At 42.9% G+C, this 19,785-nt stretch overlaps 1 protein-coding gene across 1 annotated transcript in view; it reads left to right on the plus strand.

The window, feature by feature from the left end:
• Positions 1 to 19,785, plus strand: part of LOC134360020 (M-phase phosphoprotein 9) — a 118,288-nt gene that overhangs the window by 71,795 nt on the left and 26,708 nt on the right. The window contains exons 17-19 of the mRNA XM_063074018.1: positions 5,090 to 5,256; positions 15,125 to 15,298; positions 18,649 to 18,769. Coding sequence (XP_062930088.1) covers positions 5,090 to 5,256; positions 15,125 to 15,298; positions 18,649 to 18,769 — 462 coding nt within the window. The remainder of the gene's footprint in view (positions 1 to 5,089; positions 5,257 to 15,124; positions 15,299 to 18,648; positions 18,770 to 19,785) is intronic.

Consider the following 19,785-nt stretch of genomic DNA (forward strand, 5'->3'; position numbering starts at 1 on the left):
ACATGGCTCCTACACCTGCCGTAGAATTTTAAATATATCAAATAAGGTTACACTTCAGAATTCCAGTGAATAAAAATCTCAGTCTTAGCTGTTTATGAGAGGATGTTCCAGGAATTACACGATTATCTCTTGGAGTATCCCCTTTCTTATATACGAGGGCCAAGAACCTGTGCATTTCTTCAGGTGCAGACTCAGTAACATCTTGTGCAAGTATCACAGCACAATGAGGAGGTGTACAGGAGTGAGAGTGATCAGCTGGTTGAGTGGTGTTGTAATAGCAACCTCGTGTTCAACATCAACAAGACCAAAGAATTGATTGTGATTTTCAGGAAAGGAAAATTGGGAGAAGATATATTAAGGGGTCGGTAGTGGAAAGAGTAAGCAGTTCTAAGTTCCTGGATGTCAACATCTCAGGACTTATCCTGGGCCCAATTCATTGATGCTATCATGCCCCTACTTCATTTGGAGTTTGAGGAGATTTGATATGTCCCCAAAGGCTCTTGCAAATTTCTGGAAGTGTATTTTGGAGAGCATTCTGACTGGTTGCATCACAGCCTGGTATGGAGGCTCCAGTGCACAGGATCACAAGAGACTGCACAGGGTTGTAAACTCAGCCAGCTCTATCTGGGCATAACCATTGAGGACCTCTTCAAGAGGCAGCATCCGTCATTAAAGACCCTTGTACCTGGGACATGCTGTCATCTTGATACCACCACTGGGGAGGGGGTAGAGGGGTCTGAAGATCTTCACTCAATAATTGAGGAACAGCTTCTCCTTCGCCATCAGATTTCTGAATGGTCCGCACAATCTGTATTCTGAGAAACAGCCCTTAACCTTTGTCCTCTGCATCCTACCTCAGAGCTGATATCGAGTCCTTCCATACTCCTGCAACCCATGTACCTGTTCACCTGAGACCATTATAATTACTTTCCATAATGGGATGACCAGAAAACACAATACTCCAAATGTGGCCTAACCAAGTTTTATATATGTGCATCATGATTTCCTGTCCCTTAAACTTAGAATAACATGCCCAATGAAGACAAACATGCCATAGCCCAGTCACTTACAGTACGTTGTCACTTTCAGGGAACTATGAATTTGGACCTCTGTACATCAGTGCTCTGTAAGGTCTTACCTTTTTCTGTATATTTCCCCCCCAAAGTGCCATACCTCTCACTTGCCCTGATTAAGTTCCTGTCTGCTATTTGAAAAGAATGGACAAGCTCACAGCATGCTGGGTAGGATAATTAGAAAGATGCTGCTCCCATTGATCAATACATCAAGCAGTAGATGACAAATTTAGATTAATGGGGAAAGACATGGGGTTATGAAGAATGAACTTTTTTTCTCCTCCATTCTTCATAATCATCATAATCATCACTATCATTATCATTATGTTCTGTGTCGTATGACTTGGGTGATCATGATCTTCCACCTGTCTTTCTCCTCTTCTTTTCCCTTTCCATGACCATGGTTGTTCTTGGCAAAGTTTTCTACAGAAGTGGTTTGCCATTGCCTTCTTCTGGACAGCGTCTTTACAAGACTAGTGGAACCCCGCCCCCATCCCAAGCCATTATCAATACTCTTCAGATATTGTCTGCCTGGTGTCAGTGGTCACATAACCAGGACTTGTGATCTGCACCAGCTGCTCAAACAACCATCACCACCTGCTCCCATGGCTTCACGAGACCCTGCTGGGTGGGGGGGAGGGGGGAGCTAAGCAGGTAATTCACAGTGCCCAAGGGTGACCTTGCAGGTAAGTGGAGGAAAGGAGTGCCTTGCACCTCCTATGGTAGAGACATATTTTCACTCAACCACCCATTCTGTCTTCTCTTCCCCCCCCCCCCATTAGAGAGTGGATATCACATGTAGTTTTTTCAGTACATGGAGCATGCACTGCAGTTTAGATGGACTCTGGATCAAAGTCTCTCTGGGGGCTTTTGCTGGTGTAACTGGGGGCATGGTTGATGCTTTTGCTGCAGTTTCTGCGAAGGGGGGTGTCGGGGCTTTGATATTCTGTTATCCATTCTATGGGGTCTGTTTTGTGGATATCTGTGGAGAATATAAATTTTGTGCTGTATACCATATACATAGTCTGATATTAAAGGAACCGAAGCCTAAAAAACGTGAAACTTGCTGCCCATGAGTGCTTCGGAAAGAAAGTCGATCAGGGCTTTCAAGAGCAAATGGATAGGCATTTGAGGAGAATAATTTGGAGGGTTATGGATTAAAAGTGATCAAACCATTGCCAGGTTGTGTGGTACATTCAGGGAAGTGGATTCAATCTTGTGGCTGCTAGCCATATAAGCCGTTGCAAGTGAGGGTTCAATGGTTCCATCTAATTGCAGAGATTGTATACAGTGTACAACCTGAAATTCTTACTCTTCAGACATCCACATAAACAGAAAAAAAACCCAAAGGATGAATGATAGAAAAGGTTAGAATCCTAAAGCCACACACAGACACACGCACACACTCGCAGCAGTAAAAGTGTCAACCCTCCTCCCCCCAACTTGCTTCAGCAACAGCATCAGCCCCCACCAAGTAATAGCAAAAAATAGTCTATCAAAGACTGCTGTCCATCTCATACAGGCTTTTTTTGTTCTCTCACTAGTGAGGTAGAGAGAGATATCACTCCCACAACAAGAGAGAGACCGACAGTTTGCTGTTTCAGTGTTAAAATCTTCTGTGTCATTTCTCTGACCCCCTGACTCAAGGACCAACAAATTCTCACTCGCCCTCGAGGGGGAGACAGAAAGGAAAACAGAGGCTTTCGGCAGTAGCACACACTGCCTGCTGTCTCGATGTTTGAATCTCCTGCGACGCTTTAGCCGATGACATTGTCGAACAACTGGGTTGTCCATGGGGCCACACCTGACGGTATCGAAACACCAGGCCACGTGGTGAGTCTGAGAATTAGAATCCACCATCTGTGGAGAATCGTAGTTTGAGCTGCAGCTGTAGATCATGGACTCTGACAGGGCCCCAGCCAACTTGAAAAGAAGAGGTCATGAAAAAAGAAAAAGAACAAGCTGTTTCATGGATGAACTGGAAGAAGTCTCCTGGGTCTGCAAAAACCTCTGGCGCCATCATTAGCTCTTCCTTGGTTACTTGAAAAGCAACAACTTGAATGTAAAATTTTATTCCAAACTATCTGAACTTGTGTGACATTACATGTGAGAACTTGGATAAATAACTTCAAAAATGGAGATTGGGGAAGAGCTTCCTACACTAGTACGTGTGGGTATAATTTAATCCACATTTCATCATCGTCATCTTATATTTGCATTTTAAATTTCCTTCCATGGTTCTAAACGAAACAGCCTATGCAAACTTGTCTTTATTTGATTACATACTCTTGTTATTGACAACGTGTAGATTTTAATGTGTAAAAGGCAAACGGCGAATCCAGTTTGGCTGGCACTCATGCCTAATTGTGGAACGATCAACTCTGCTGAGGTTGATTCTCAGGGAGATTTCACTTGTACAAATATTATTGCTCTAATTATTGTTGCAGTCATTTAAACCAAAGTTCTGTTTTATATTTGCTCACGAGGTGCAGATACACCTTTACTGCCTGTGCCTAATTCAAGTCAAGTTTGACTGTCATTCAACTTTTCACGAATACCCATGTACACAGCCAAATAACGCAGTGTTACTCTGGGGCCAAGGTGCAAAACACATTACCAACAGTCACACACAGCACCGAGCACATAGCATATAAAGATATTGGTAAGGTACAACCATGCAAAAAGAAAGTCTAGACCCGAGCCATGGATGCCGCAGAAATCTGCAGGCAACCACAGTACAACACATGCATTTGGTGGCTTGAAAGCCTTAAAACAAGTCAGCTGGGAAAAGATCCTCCAAGAGAGCCACAACCTTATCACTGGGTTTGGAGGCTCGTGTGCCTCAATGACCCAGAGGGCTGTGTCGGCTGGAGTCGGTGCTCTGTGCTTTGGCTCTTGGTAGGGTCATCCATGCCAAACTTGTCAAAGGGTAGAGGCCAGACTAACAGTGGTCTACCAGTCCTCCAGGTTTGGGGGTTCAGCTCGGGCTGGTAAAACAAAATTGTTACGGAAATAGCAAAATCTGAGTGTGAAGATTTTGCTGAGTCTCCACCCGGGACTTATGTGACTGACAGTAGTGAAAACTGAGAGGAAGCTACTGGCACGATGAAGGAAGCCCTGAACACCACCAGAGATGGATGCCTTTCATTGCTGCCCTAAATACCAGTAGCGTTCCGAACATATAAAATAAGGGAAAGAATAGCAGATTTCATTCCCTAAAGGATGTTTGTCAACATTAGAAACATAGAGACATAGAAAACTTGCAGCACAATACAGGCCCTTCGGCCCACAAAGCTGTGCCGAACATGTCCTTACCTTAGAACTACCTAGGCTTACCCATAGCCCTCTATTTTTCTAAGCTCCATATATCCATCCGGGAGTCTCTTAAAAGACCCTATTGTTTCCGCCTCCACCACCACTGCCGGCAGCCCATTCCACACTCACCACTCTCTGCGTTTTAAAAAAAAAAAAAAATTAAATCCAGGCAACATCCTTGTAACTATCCTCTGCACCCTTTCTATGGTTTCCACATCCTTCCTGTAGTGAGGTGACCAGAACTGAGCACAGTACTCCAAGTGGGGTCTGACCAGGGTCCTATATACAGTAGCTGCAACATTACCTCTCGGCTCTTAAACTCAATCCCATGATTGATGAAGGCCAATGCATCGTATGCCGCCTTAACCACAGAGTCAGCCTGCGCAGCAGCTTTGAGTGTCCTATGCACTCGAACCCCAAGATCTCTCTGATCCTCCATACTACCAAGAGTCTTGCCATTAATGCTATATTCTGCCAAATATTGTTGCTGTTCCTAGATTTTCCTTTACTTCCATTTTAAATTATTTATTTTCTCAAAATTTAAATTCCTGAAGTTGAGGGTGGGGGTGAGATTCAAATTAACTTTCTGGATCAGAATTTACTTGCGATAACTTAGTCACTAATACTTGAAAAAAATACATGAGTCGAGTTACAGAATAGCAGATGAAGCATGGTCTTCTTTCATTTGTTGTTTTGCCCAGGTACCATTCTCCACCAGAGAAAGATCACCCATTCAGCCAGCAGGATCCGTCAGAGCCCAATCCTCCCATTCTCAGAGCACTGAAGCAACTTGATTCCAGAAAAAGTTCTGAAAACTGGGGAGTACAAGCACAGTTACAGGATGTTTCAGGAGCAGGAGACAGAACAAGTAAGGCCCACTTCATTCTGCTCATTTTGCCACAAGCTTAATATGTAAATTAATTTAAATTCAGTTCATATTTAACAAAACTAGATTTCCTGATGTCATTATATAGTTGCAAATAATTTAGCCTGGCCATATGTGAAATGTTGCACTTTGAGAGGTCAAATGTAAAGATTCAATACAATGCGTTGATGTATAGAGATCGGGGGTCCAAGTCCACTGCTCCCTGAAAGTGGCCACATAGGCAAAAAGGCAGATGACATGTTTGACTTTATTAGTTGAGGACCTGAGTTCATAAATCAAAGTAATGAGTACAGGAGATGGGATGCTATATTGAAGTTGTATGAGACATTGATGAGGCCTAATTTGGAATATTGTGTGTAGTTTTGGTCACCTTGCAGGAAAGATGTAAATAAGGTTGAAAGGATACAGAGAAAATTTACAAGTTATAAGGAAAGATTGAGTAGGTTAGGACCTTATTCCTGGGAACATAGAAGATTGAGAGGAGATTTGATAGAGGTATTCAAAATTATGAGGGTTTATAAATAGGGTAAATGCAATCAGGCTTTTTCTTCTGAGGTTGGGTGGAAGTACAACTAGCAGTCATGGGTTAAGGGTGAAAGGTGAAAAGTTTAAGGTGAACATGAGGGGAAACTTCACTCAGAGGGTGGTGAGAGTGTGGAATGAGCTGCCAGCACAAAACAGTGCACGTGAGCTTGATTTCAACATTTAAGAGATGTTTGAATAGGTACATGGTAGGGGGGGTATAGAGGGCTACTGTCCCAGTGCAGGTCGATGGAAGTAGGCAGTTTAAATGGTTCTGCATGGACTAGATGGGCCAAAGGGCCTGGTTCTGTGCTGTACTTTTCTATGACTAAGAGTCGGAAGTTATATTGCAGCTTTATAAAAATCTGGTTAGATGGCACCTGGGGTATTGAAATTCAGTTCTAGTTACCCCATTACAGGAAGGATGTGGAGGCATTGGAGAGGGTGCAGAGGAGGTTTGCCAAGATGTTGCCTGGATGAGAAGGCATGAGTTATAAGGAGAGATTGGATCATGTTGGGTTGTTTTCCCTGGAGTGGTGGAGACTGAGGGGAGACCTGAAAGGCATAGATGGAGTGGCCAAACAGAATCACTTTCCCAGGGTTGAAATGTTTCACAAAAGGATAAGTGGGCATGCATTGAAAGCTAGAAGGTGTAGGTTGAAAGGAAATGTGTAGGATTTTTTTTGTACATGGATTGCTGGGTGCCTGGAATGTGATGCCTAGGGAGACAAATATAATAGAGGTGTTCGTGAGGCTCTTGGGTACATGAATGTGCAGGAGATGGACATTGTGTGGGCAAAGGGGATTAATTTAGTTGGGCATTTGATTGTTAGATTAGTTAGTTTGTTTGTTCCAAAGGGCCAGTTCCTATGCTGTAAATGTTCTTTGTACAATGGCTCTTTGATTTTGGAGTCTGAATTCCCTCTTCTTATGTACATAGAACATGGAGATTTACAGCACATCACAGGCCCTTCAACCCACAATGTTGTGCTGACCATATAACCTACTCTAGAAACTGCCTAGAATTTCCCTAGTGCATAGCTCTCTATTTCTCGAAGCTCCATGTACCTATCTAGGAGGCTCGTAAAAGACTCGATTGTATTTGCTTCGTCTACTGCTGCCGACAGTGCATTCCACGCATCCACCACTCTCTGTGTGGAAAAACTTACCCCTGACGATGTCCTCATCATCTAGTACATCTCTATCAGGTCACCTCTCATCTCCGCCACTCCAAGGAGAAAAGGCCAAGTACACTCAACCTATTCTCATAAGGGTATGCCCTCCAATCCAGGTAACATCCTTGTAAATCTCCTCTGCACTCTCTCTATAGTATCCACATCCTTCCTGTAGTGAGGTGACCGGAACTGAACTCAGTACTCCAAGTGGGGTCTGACCAATGTCTTATATTGCTATAATATTACCTCACAGCTCTTGAGCTCAATCCCACAGTTGATGAATCCCAACACACCTTCTTAACAATGCTGTCAACCTGTGCAGCAGCTTTGAGTGTCCTATCGACACGGGCCCCAAGATCTCTCAGATCCTCCAAACTGCCAAGAGTCTTGCCATTTATATTATATTCTGCCTTCAAATTGGACCTACCAAAATGAACCACTTCACACTCATCTGGGTTGAAGTCCATCTGCCACTTCTCAGCTGTAACCTCTGACAAACCTTCCAGACTATCCACGACACCCCCAACCTTTGTGTCATCAGCAAACTTACTAATCCTCCCATCTACTTCTTCATCCAGGTCATTTATAAAAATCACAAAGAGGCACACCACTGGTCACCGAATACGAACCGTCTACAACCACACTTTGGCTTCTGTGGGCAAACCAGTTCTAGATCCACAAAGCAAGGTCTCCTTGGACCCCATGCCTACTTACTTCCTGAAGGAGCCTTGCATGGGGAACCTTATCAAATGCCTTTCTGAAATCCATATACACTACGTCCACTGCTCTACCTTCACCAATGTGTTTTGTTACATCAATCAGGCTTATAAGGCATGACCTACCCTTGACAAAGCCATGCTAACTATCCCTAATCAGATTGCCTCTCCAATTCTCATAAATCCTGCCTCTCAGGATCTTCTCCAACAACTTGTCCACCACTGAAGTCAGACTCACTGGTCTATAATTTCTTGGGTTATCTCTACTCCCTTTCTTGAAAAAGGGAATATCATTTGCAACCCTCCAATCCTCCAGTACTTCTCCCATCACAATTGATGATGCAAAGATCATGGCAAGAGGCTCAGCAATCTTCTCCCTTGCTTCCCACAGTAGCCTGGGGTATATCTCATCCGGTCCTGGTGACTTATCTAACTTAATGCTTTTCAAAAGCTCCTGCACATCCTCCTTCTTAATGTCTATATGCTCAAGTGTTTCAGTCCACTGTAAGTCATCCCCATAATTGGCAAGGTCTTTTTCCCTGTTGAATACTGAAGCAAAGTATTCATTAAGTACCTCTGTTACCTCCTCTGACTCCGTGCACACGTTTCCAGTATTGCAGCTAATTGGTCCTATTCTCACATGGTTCATCCTCTTGCTCTTCACATACTTGTAGAATGCCTTGGGGTTTTCTTTAATCCTGCTCACCTAGACCTTCCCATGGCCCCTTTTGGCTCTCCTAATTCCATTCTCAAGCTCCTTCCTAGCAACCTTGTAATTTTCTAGAGCTCTAACGGTACCTAGTTTCTTGAACCTTTTGTAAGCTTTTCTTTTCTTCTTAACTGGATTTTCTACATCCTTTGAACATCATGGTTCTTTAACCCTACCATCCTTTCCCTGCCTCTATGTAGAACTCCATGCAAATGTTTCCTGAACATTTGCCACATTTCTGCCATGCATTTCCCTGAGAACATCTACTCCCAAATTCCTGCCTAATAGCATCTATTTTCCCCTACCCCAATTAAATGTTTTCCCAAATTGTCTGCTCCTATCCCTCTCCAGCACTATGGTGAAGGAGATAGAGTTGTGGTCACTACCTCCAAAATGCCATCCCACCAAGAGATCTGACACCTGACCAGGTTAATTTCCCAATAACAGATTAAATACAGTCTCTCCTCTAGTTGGCTTATCTACATATTGCGTCAGGAAATCTTCCTGAACACACCTAACAAACTCCACCCCATCTAAACCCCATGCACTAAGGAGATGCCAATCAATATTAGGAAAGTTAAAATCTCCCATCACAACAACAAATATTATGTACATCAAATATTGTTGAGATCCTGGTTGTCTCAATTGATAGAGACCTATTTGAAGGGCTAGCTACCAAATCTCTGCTGGATGTGATGCATCCCAACTGACTGAGAGAAAAGGAGGAGGGAATTCAATAGGCCCTGGTCATAGTCTTACAATTATCTGCAGTTATGGATGGTGCCTGAAGACTGAAAAATTGCAAGTAAATTGTTGGTATTAATCTTGTTCAAAAAGCATTGCAAGGATGAAAAAAGTAATGGGCATTCAATCACATGACTATCACTGAATGCCCCACTATCTATATACTAGGAGTTACCAATGACCAGAAACTGAATTGGATATGCTGTATAAATAATATGGCTACAAGAGCAAGTCAGAGGCTGGGAAACCTATCGTGAGTAACTGCGTCCTATCTCCTCAAAGCCAGTCCACCATCTACAGGGCTCAAGTCAGGAGTGTGATGGAGCACTCTTCACTTGCCTGTGGAGGCCCACTGGATAGGACCCCAATCCACAACTATTCACTCATTTCACTACTGACCAGCTACAAGATGCACACAATAACTTAATGAAACTCTTTAAAGTTCAAAGTACAAACGTGTATGTCACTATACACAACCGTGAGATTCATTTCCTTGTGGGCATACTGAACAAATCTATAGAATAATAATCATAGTAGCATCAATGAAAGACTGCCCAATTTGGGCATTCAATCAAATTGTAGAAGATAACAAACTGCAAATACAAGAAGGGAATAATAATAAATTAAGCAATAACTATGGAGAACATGAGATGAAATGTCCATTGGTTGTGGGAACATTTCAATGATGGGGGTTGTGTGAAGTTATCCCCTTTCGGTCAAGAGCCTGATGGTTAAGGAGTAATAACTGTTCCTGAACCTGGTGGTGGGGGTCCTAAGGCTCCTGTACCTTCTTCCTGATGGCAGCAGCGAGAAAAGAGCATAGCCTGGATGGTGGCAGACCCTACTTATGGCGACTGCTCTCATGTGACAGCATTTCCTCTAGATGGTTGGGAGGGCTTTGTGATGGACTGACCATATCCATTACTTTTGTAGGATTTTCCATTCAAGGGCTTTGCTATTTTCCATTCCAGGCTTTAGTCACACCTTCCAGACTCATGACCTCTCTAGCTAGAGGCTCAAGGATAGAAGTATAGGAACATCACCCCTGGAAGGTTCCCTCCAAGCTACATACTTCAGACTTGGAAATACATTCCCATTCCTTTGCTGTCAAAAACCTGGGATTGCCTCCTTTAAAACATTGTGGGTATGCGTCCATCTGAAGCATTGTACTGGTTTAAGAGGCAGCTCACTTTAGGGAATGGTGAACATTGGATTGGGGAAAAAATGTTGGCTCACCCCTAGGAGTTCACATCCCTTGGGGGGGAAAAAAACATGTCAGTTAGTTTAATCCTGGTTGTGGGAAATGTAATAGCAAAAGCAGCTCTCGGGTCCAGACGTGGTACCTGGCTGAGTACTAAAGACCTGTGCTGATCAACTGGCGGGAGTGTTCACCGATATCTTCACCTCTTGCTTCAGCAGTCTGAGGTACACAACTGCTTCAAGCAGGCTTCACCTGCACCAGTGCCCAAGAAGAACATGGTGACCTGCCTCAATGACTGTTGTCCAATAGCTCTTACATCCATAGTGAAAAGGTGCTTTGAGAGGTTGGTGATGAAACACTATCAACTGTACCAGTGTACCAGAGGAACAGGTTCACTGCAGATACCATCTCATTGGCTCTTTACTCAACCCTGGATAATCTGGACAGCAAAGGTGCATACTTTAGGATGCTCTTTATCGATTACAGCTCAGCATTCAATACTGTCATGCCCTCAAAACTAATCAATAAGCTCCAAGACCTTGGCCTCAATACCTCCTTGTACAATTGGATCCTTGATTTCCACACTGGCATACCCCAGTCAGTTCGGATTGCAATAGCATCTCCTCCACAATCTCCACTAGTACAGGCACACCACAAGGTTGTGTGCTAGCTCTGCTCTACCTGCTTTATACTTATGACTGTGTGGCTAAGCACAGCTCCAATGCCATATTCAAATTTGCTGATGACACCACTGTCATAGGGTGAATCAAAGGTGGTGATGAATCAGCATATAGGAGGAAGATTGAAAATCTGGATGAGTGGTGCCACAACAACCTCTCACTCAATGTCAGTAAGACCAATTAGTTAATTATTGACTTCAGGGGAAGGAAGCCAGAGGTACACAAGTAGTCCTCATCAGAGGATCGGGGTGGAGAGCGTCAGGAGCTTTAAATTCAGAGGACCTGTCCTGGGCCCAGCAGTGAATGCAATTATGAAGAAAGCATGGCAGGATCTCTACTTCCTTAGCAGTTCGTGGAGATTCAGAATGACATCTACAAAGTTGACAAAACTTCTATAGATGCGTATTGGGGAGTATATTAACAGGTTGCAACACAACCTGGTATGGAAACACCAATACCCTTGAACAGAAAATCCTACAAAAAGTAGTGGAAACATCCCAGTCCATTGTGGGTATAGCCCACCCAACTATTGAGTACATCTACGTGAAACACTGTTGCAAGAAAGTAGCATCCATTCACCAGGGGCCACCACCACCCAGGTCATGCTCTCTTCTCACTGCTGCCATCAGAAAGAAGGTACAGGGGCCTCTAGACTCACACCACCAGGTTCAGGAACAGTTATTATCCCTCAACCATCAGGCTTTTGAACCTGAGGGGATAACTTCACTCAGCTTCACTTGCTCCATCATTGAAATGTTCCTACAACTCACTTTCACGGACTCTTTATCTCATGATCTCAATATTTATTGCTTATTTATTTATTTTTATTATTATTTAGTTCTTTTTATATTTGCAGTTTGTTGTCTTTTGCGCATTGGTTGAATCCCCAGTCAGCACCCTCTTTCATTGATTCTGTTATAGTTACTCTTCTATAGATATGCTGAGTATGTCGGCAAGAAAATGAATCTTGGGTTTGTACGTGGTGACATTTATTTTGTTAATAAATTTGCTTTGAATTTTGAACAACAGTAAAATTAGCTAGGAGTAGAATTAGTTGCTTAGGTAAGTGTTTCTTCAAAGTAGATTTATGATCAAGTATGTATACTATATACAATCTTGAGATTTGTCTCCTTACAGTCAGCCACAAAACAAAGAAATACAATCCAAGAAAGAATCCATTAAAAAGACAGTCAAGCACCCATTGTGCAGAAGAAAAAACAAATTGTGTGAACAATAAAAGTAAGCAACTAACATTCAGAACTGAAGCTCACAGAAGTGAGTCACAACCACAAAGCCAATTATCACTGCATTCGATCCAGGAGCCAGTTAGTTGCAGGCCACAGTGGTGAGGGGGTTAAAATGAGATGCTATAAATAGAATATCAAACAGGAAATTTTAAAGTGAGCAAAAACAACACCCTTCTATAGAAACGTGCTTTAGTGGTTGAGGCAAAAAGTTTGAAGTTAAGCTGAATGAGGGTTGAGGGATATGGGAACAAATGGGTAAATGTGATTCGAATTATTTGCTCTCTGGAAAGCGAATACTAATGTGGACCAGATGGACAGAATTGTCACCTGCTATGCTGTGACTGACCTTTTCTGTGTAGATTTTTGTATGGGACTTGAGCGTATCATACAGAAAATAGTTTGCTCTGTTTCTTCTGCCATGGAAGTGTTTCCCTTGTGTAGGAAGTAGTGATATTCCATCCGTTTGTGGAAACTTGCTTTTAGATTTTCTCGGCTTTAACCTATACAGTGATATCTGGTTACTGTTTTCAGCCAAAATGCACATAAACTTGCCAGTAGGAATACAAGAACATAGGAAGTTGGACCAGGATTAGACTGGAGAGGATCCATGAGCTTACTGTTCCCCATGCAAGATTCTGTTCATTCATTAAGATACAGCACAGAACGGGCTCTTCTGGCTCTTTGAGCCATGCTGCCAGCAACCTGAGGCGCAAAGGGACTTGGGAGTCCTTGTACAGGACCCCCTAATGGTTAATTTGCAGATTGTGGTGAGGAAGGCAAATGCCATGTTAGGATTCATTTCGATTGGACTAGAATATAAGAGCAAGGATGTAATGTTGAAGCTTTATAAAGCACTGGTGAGGCCTCACTTGGGAGTATTGTGAGCAGCTTGGGGCCCATCATCTTAGAAAGGATGTGCTGAGATTGGACAGGGACAGGGTTCAGGGAAGATTCATAAGATTGATCTCTGGAATTAAAGTGTTATCATACAGTGACTGATTGATGGCTCTGGGCATGAAGGGTTATGGGAAGAGGGCAGGAGATTGAGGCCAAGAGGGAAAATGGATCAGCCATGGTGAAATGGCAGAGCAGACTCAATGGGCCAAATGGCCTAATTCTGCTCCTATATCTTATTGTCTTAACCCCTGACTTAACCCTAGGCTAATCACAGGACAATTTACAATGATTAACCTATTAACTGATTTGTCTTTGGACTGTGGGAGGAATTCGGAGCACCTGGAGGAAACCCATGTAGTCGTGGGGAGAATGTACAGATGCCTGGGAATTGAACCCGGTCATTGGTACTGTAAAGCGTCGAGTGAACCACAGCACTGCCGTCTCAAAATCTGTCTGTCTTGACCTTGAACTTTCACAAAGACTAAATATCAGAGCAATCTGAAGTTCAGAATTCTAACCATTTGTGGTCATTGCTCCTGGGTTTCTGTGACAAAGTTCTAGGTTCTCCAGCTGTGTGTATTAACTTGGTGTTTGAGTCACTGGTTCAGCAATTTAGTCCACTCGTACCCCTTGTGTTCTCTCTGGGTAGCTTCCAACCTGATGGCATGAATATTGATTTCTCCTTCCAGTAAATAAATTCTCTTCTCTCCTCCCAACCCACTGCATTCCCCACTCTGACCTTTTACTTCTCACCTGCCTATTACTTCCTCCTGGGTCCCCTTCTTCCCTTTCTCACAGTCCACTCCCCTTCTCCAGCCCTTGACCCTTTCAACCAGGCTTCCTCTATCACCTTCCAGCTAGCCTCCTTTCCTTTCCCTCCCCGCACCCCCCCCATCTTTTTATTCTGGCATCTTCCCCCTTCCTTTCCAGTCCTGAAGAAGGGTTTTGGCCAGAAATGTTGCCTGACCTGCTGAGTTCCTCTAGCATTTTGTGTGTGTCGCTAGCATCTTTAGACTAAGTCTGTAAAGTCCACTTGGAACCCCAGAAGTTTTGACTAATGAGTTTGAACTCCAAACAAGGCAAACCATTTTATTCTTGTGATGCTGTTTGCAAATCCCAGTTACTCCTTCCTTAAAAATAGATTCTAACAGCAGCAGATGTAAACTCATTTGTCATGTATTTACTTCTTTTCTCTTTCCCCTTAAACAGATTATGCTTCATTTGCTATATTCCAACTTGTTGAGACTGTTTCAGAAACTGAGAAAGTTTGGAAGAAAATTTTCGACCTGCGGATTCAGGCTCTAGGGGACTTGCCCGACTTTCTTCCCTATATTTCTCAGTACTCTGTCATTAGACTCACATTTCCCTTCCACTTCTGCTGCAGTAAAATCAGATTAAAAATAATGGTTATTACTCCAACACAAGAGATTCAGCAGATGTTGGAACTCCACAGCAACACACACAGAACACTGGAGGAACTCAGCAGGTCAGGCAGCATCTATGGAAATGAATAAACAGTCTGTTTCAGGCCGAAGCCCTTCATCAGGGTGTGGGGAGATGCCAGAATATGAAGGTGAGGGGAAGGGAAGGAGGATGCCAGAAGCCAGCTCATATAACATTACCTCCTGGGTCCCCCACACCTGCTTGACCCAGGCTATACCTAAAGCATGACTGGATTGTGGACTACGCTCTATAGTTAACGTTCATTGTAGTTTGGACACTGGCTTTAATTTATTGCTAGGGTTCCAAATGGACTTTACAGACTTAATCTAGAGAAAGATATCAGCTATATAGAGCCATGACTGGGTTAAATTTCCAAGCCAGTGACTGACTCTCTTACCCTCCTAATCAGTGTGGATCAATTTCATCTCAATTATTGTGAAAGTTGTAATTTAAAAAAATTTTTTGAATATTTATTGATAAAAATGAATTTCGATTATTTGTTTTTTGTCTAAGCAGAAGTCTTGAAACGCACACAGGGCTTGGGATTTGTGGATTCCAGCTGCTGTAAAAGCCAATCAGTGGACTCATGCAAGGGTCGAACTAGATCAAAAGACAATAGTTCTCCCTCAGGCCAAAGATCATCATCTGTACCCCCTTCAAGCAGGAAGTCGACACCCACTTCTACTCCAAGTACGAATGTTTCTGTAACTCTTTGGATAAGATTAGCTATTTATAGATTAGTTAAATATTTTTAGTATGCTTACTAACCACTTGTATTTTCTCTATGCTTACAAACCACTTACTAATTTTCCTGTTCTAGCTTCTATGATTTATGACAACCAGTAAAAATCAAGGTTAATTGTTTCTCGTAAAACATTACATTCCAAAGTGAATGGTGTCATTTTTGATAATATTGCATGCTCTATGCCATCTCCTTGCCTGTTCACCTAATCAGTCCCTATTCCTTTGAAGACTACATCTTTCTTGCAACCACGGTGCTGTCTAGTCTTCTGTTGTCAGCAAACTTGGGTATGTTACAGTTGATCTCCACGCTTGTTCACAGGCTGTGAACAGCTTCCCACTGAGCAAGGCCTCTCAACCAGATCATTTGGTGTCTGTGGGTAACCATCTGTACTGGTGTGTTATTCTCGATACTGAGAGCTATTTGATGGAAGGTTAGAGTCGCAGATATCGAAGAGTACAACATAGAAACAGGCCCTTCAGCTCATCTCGTCAGTGGTGAACCGTTTAAACTGCCTAGTTCCATCAACCTGTAGCTGGACCCTACCATCCACATACCTATCCAAACCTCTCTCGAACATTGAAATCGAGCTTGTGTGCACCACTTGCGCTGGCAGCTTGTTCCACACTCTCACCACCCTCTGAGTGAAGTTTCTCCTCATGTTTCCCTTAAACTTTTCACCTGTCACCCTTAACCCATGACCTCTAGTTGTAGTCCCACCCAATGGAAAAAGCGTGTTTGCATTTATTCTATCTATACCCCTCATAACTTTGTATTTCTCTATCAAATCTCTTCTCAATCTTCTATGTTCCAAGAGATAAAATGCTAACCTATTCAATCTTTTCTTATAACTCAGGTCCTCCAGTACCAGCAGCATCCTTGTAAACTTTCTCTGTACTCTTTCAATCTCATTTGCATCTTTCCTGTAGGTAGGTGACCAAAACTGCATACAGTACTGCAAATTATGCCTCACCAACTTCTTATACAACTTCAACATAATATCCCATCTCCTCTACTCAATGCATTGATTTATGCAGGCCATTGTGCCAAAAGCTTTCTTTACAGCCCTATTTGCTTTCGATGAATTATGTACCTGTATTCCCAGATCTCTTTGCTCTACAGCACCCCTCAATGTTCACTGTGTAAGACCTACCTTGATTGGTCCTACTGAAGTGCAAAGTCTCACACTTACTAGCATTAAATCCCACCTATCATTTTTCAGTCCATTTTTCCAGCTGGTCCAGATCCCTCTGGTTTTCCTCGCTATATACTACTGCTCCCTGGTTTCTCCTGCAAAGCCATTGTCTAATCCAGTTTACTACCTCATCTTGAATGCCAAACAACTGAACTTTCCTGATCAACTTCCCATGTGGGACCTTGTCAAATGCCTTACTAAGATCCATACAGACAACATCCACTGCCCTGTCTACATCAACTTTCCTGGTAACTCCTTGAAAAACTCTGTAAGATTGGCTAGACACGACTTACCACTCACAAAGTCATGATGACTATCCCTAATTGTTTCCTATCTATCCGAATACTCACATTCCTTGTCCCTTAGAATACCTTCCAATAACTTTCCCACTATTGATGTCAGGCTCACCAACCTGTAGTTTCCTGGTTTATTTTTAGAGCCTTTCTTAAACAGCGGAGCAGCATTAGCTATCCTCCCAATTGTCTGGTACCTCACCTGTCTCTAAGGATGATTTAAATATCTCAGAGTGTAAATACACCACTTTAACTGGTTTGAACACATCTATTGGAAAGACAGAAGGCTGCAGATACTGTAATCTGCAGCAGGAAACAAACTGCTGCTAAGGCTCAACCAGAAACGTGACCTTTCCTCTGCCTCCATTGAGGCCGCCTGACTGCTGTGTTCCTCCAGTAATTTGTTTTTTCAAGCTTGTATATTTTACCTCAAAAATTCCTACCTTGTTTGGTACCCTTAATCCCATTAATTTCATGAAATTCTACTGATTCCATCTAATGGTTAGATGGGAGGGGGGTTCACAATCTTTTTTATTAAATGGACCCCTACCATTAACCAAGGGGTCCATGGACCCCAGTTTAGGAACCCCCAAACTATATTATGATTTTCTCAATACTGTTTTAGCATATCCTTATAAATAAATCCCAGCAGTTTCGCAACAACTAGTGAGATTAGCTGGCTTTAGTTCCCATTGTTCTCTTTCTTGTGCTTTTTGGGACTAGAGCTATTGCCTTTAGTATTTTGCAGTCCTTTTCAGAATGTTGTGAATTCTGGAAGATCAGTACAAAAGTTTCACATAAGTGGAATTGTGAAGAAAGCACGGCAACACCTCTACCTCCATAGGAGTCTGCGGAGATTTGGCTTGACATCAATAACTTCGACAAACTGGCTGCCTCACAGCCTGGTACGGTAACACCAATGCCTTTGAACAGAAAATCCTAAGAAGGTAGTGGATTTGGCCCAGTACATCACAGGTAAAGCCCTTCCAACCTTTGAGCACGTCCACATGAAACGCAGTCATAGGAAAGCAGCATCCATCATTAGAGACCCCCACCACCCAAGCTATGCTCTCTTCTCACTGCTGCCATCAGGTAGAAGGTTATAGGAGATTCAGGACTCACACCTGAAATGTTCTGACAACCAATGATCTCACTTTAAGGACTCTATCTCATTATCTCATGTTCTCATTATTTATTGCTATTTATTTATATTTGCATTTGCCTAGTTTTTTGTTTTCTGCACTCTGGTTGATCTTTCATTAATCCTGTTATAGTTACTATTTTATAGATTTGCTGAGTATACTTGCTGGAAAATGAATCTCAGGGTTCTATATGGTGTACTTTGATAATGAAATTTACCTTTGTCACTGTGTTAGAATAATTGGTTGTAGTTCTAGGGGATTTTACAGCTCTGCCCAGTTACTTTCTTCATAGGTTTTCCATGTGGATCTGCCAAGTTACAAAAGCCTTTGATGTTTGCACTATGTTCTTACTATCGCTAATAATTTGAGTTTCTCTGAGGAACTCACAGATATCTCCCCGTAGACTGTGTATTTCTTGATTTATTTACCGTCAGGGAACAAGCTGTTTATGCACCCATCTCATCCTATCCCTTTACTACTACCATACTTTTGTTTCCTTTTCTGCCGGTTCTGTTCAAACTTTGAATTGTCCCATGAGTGAAAATAGTTCAGCACTTGAATCTATAATGTCCAATGAAATGTAAACTGGAGATTGCAGAGCCCAGCTGATACATCTAATTATTCCAAATACCGTTAAAATATCGATTTTCTTTTCCCCCCTCTTCTAGCCAAACGAAACACTTTGTTAACATCATTGTCTGCCAAGTCAAGTCCCAAGCGCTGTCCTAAAGAAAACCTGTCGCCTGGATTTAATCACCTCCTTGGCAAAGAAGAAAACCCAGTGACAAGGTAATTAATGTTGTTATAGAGACAGATATACAGCATGGATAAAGGCCCTTCAAACTAATTCTATTTCTCAGCAATTATCCCATGTCCCTCTGAACCTATCTATGAATCTATGTATTGTTTTTCCTCCTTTATATCTGCTCAGTTAGGACAGTAGAGTTGCCAGACAGGAGAGTGGAAAGCACCTCTTGTGGGATGTGGGAAGAGGGGAAGCATCCAGTGTCCCTGACGACTACTGGGAGAAGTACATCCAGCTGCAGCTTCTAACAATCCATGTTAAGGAGTTGGAGCTGGAACTGGATGAACTCTGGATCATTCAAGAAGCTGAGGGGGTGATAAACAGGACATAGAGAGAGGTGCTGGACACAGGAAACTGGGGTGACCATCAGGAAGGGGATAGGGGTTAAGGAGCCAGTCCAGAGTACCCCTGTGGCCATCCCCATCCACAAGATGGACGAGAGCAAAATTCCTGGATGGTATGTTGCTCCCTGGCTGCCAGGGTCTGGGACATCTGTGACTGAGTGCTCAGCATTCTTCAGTGGGAAGGTGAACAGCCAGAGGTTGTGGTCCATGTAGGTACCAATGACATGGGTAGGACAAGTGACGAGGTTCAGGGAGTTGGGTGCTAAATTAAAGGGCAGGACCTCCAGGGTTGTGATCTCAGCATTGCTAGCTGTGCCATGTGCTAGTGAGGCCAGAAAGAGGAAGATTATAAAGTTTTAACGCATGGGTAAGGAGTTGGTGTAGGAGGGAGTGCATAAGATTTTTGGATCATTGAGTTCTCTTCCTAAGAAGGTGGGACCTGTGCAGAAGAAATGGTTTGCACCTGAAATGGAGAGGGATTAATATCCTAGTTGGCAGGATTGCTAGTGCTGCATGGGAGTGTTTAAAGTAGAGTTGCAGGAGGGTGGGAACTAGAGTGCCAGAGCCAACAATGGAGAGGTTGTGAGACAGGTATTGCTAAGACCTCAGACAAATTTGTGAATCAAAAGGTTGAGCATGGTGTGACTACTGTCCCG

This window comes from Mobula hypostoma, chromosome 21 (assembly GCF_963921235.1).
Source record: "Mobula hypostoma chromosome 21, sMobHyp1.1, whole genome shotgun sequence".
Taxonomy (NCBI): domain Eukaryota; kingdom Metazoa; phylum Chordata; class Chondrichthyes; order Myliobatiformes; family Myliobatidae; genus Mobula; species Mobula hypostoma.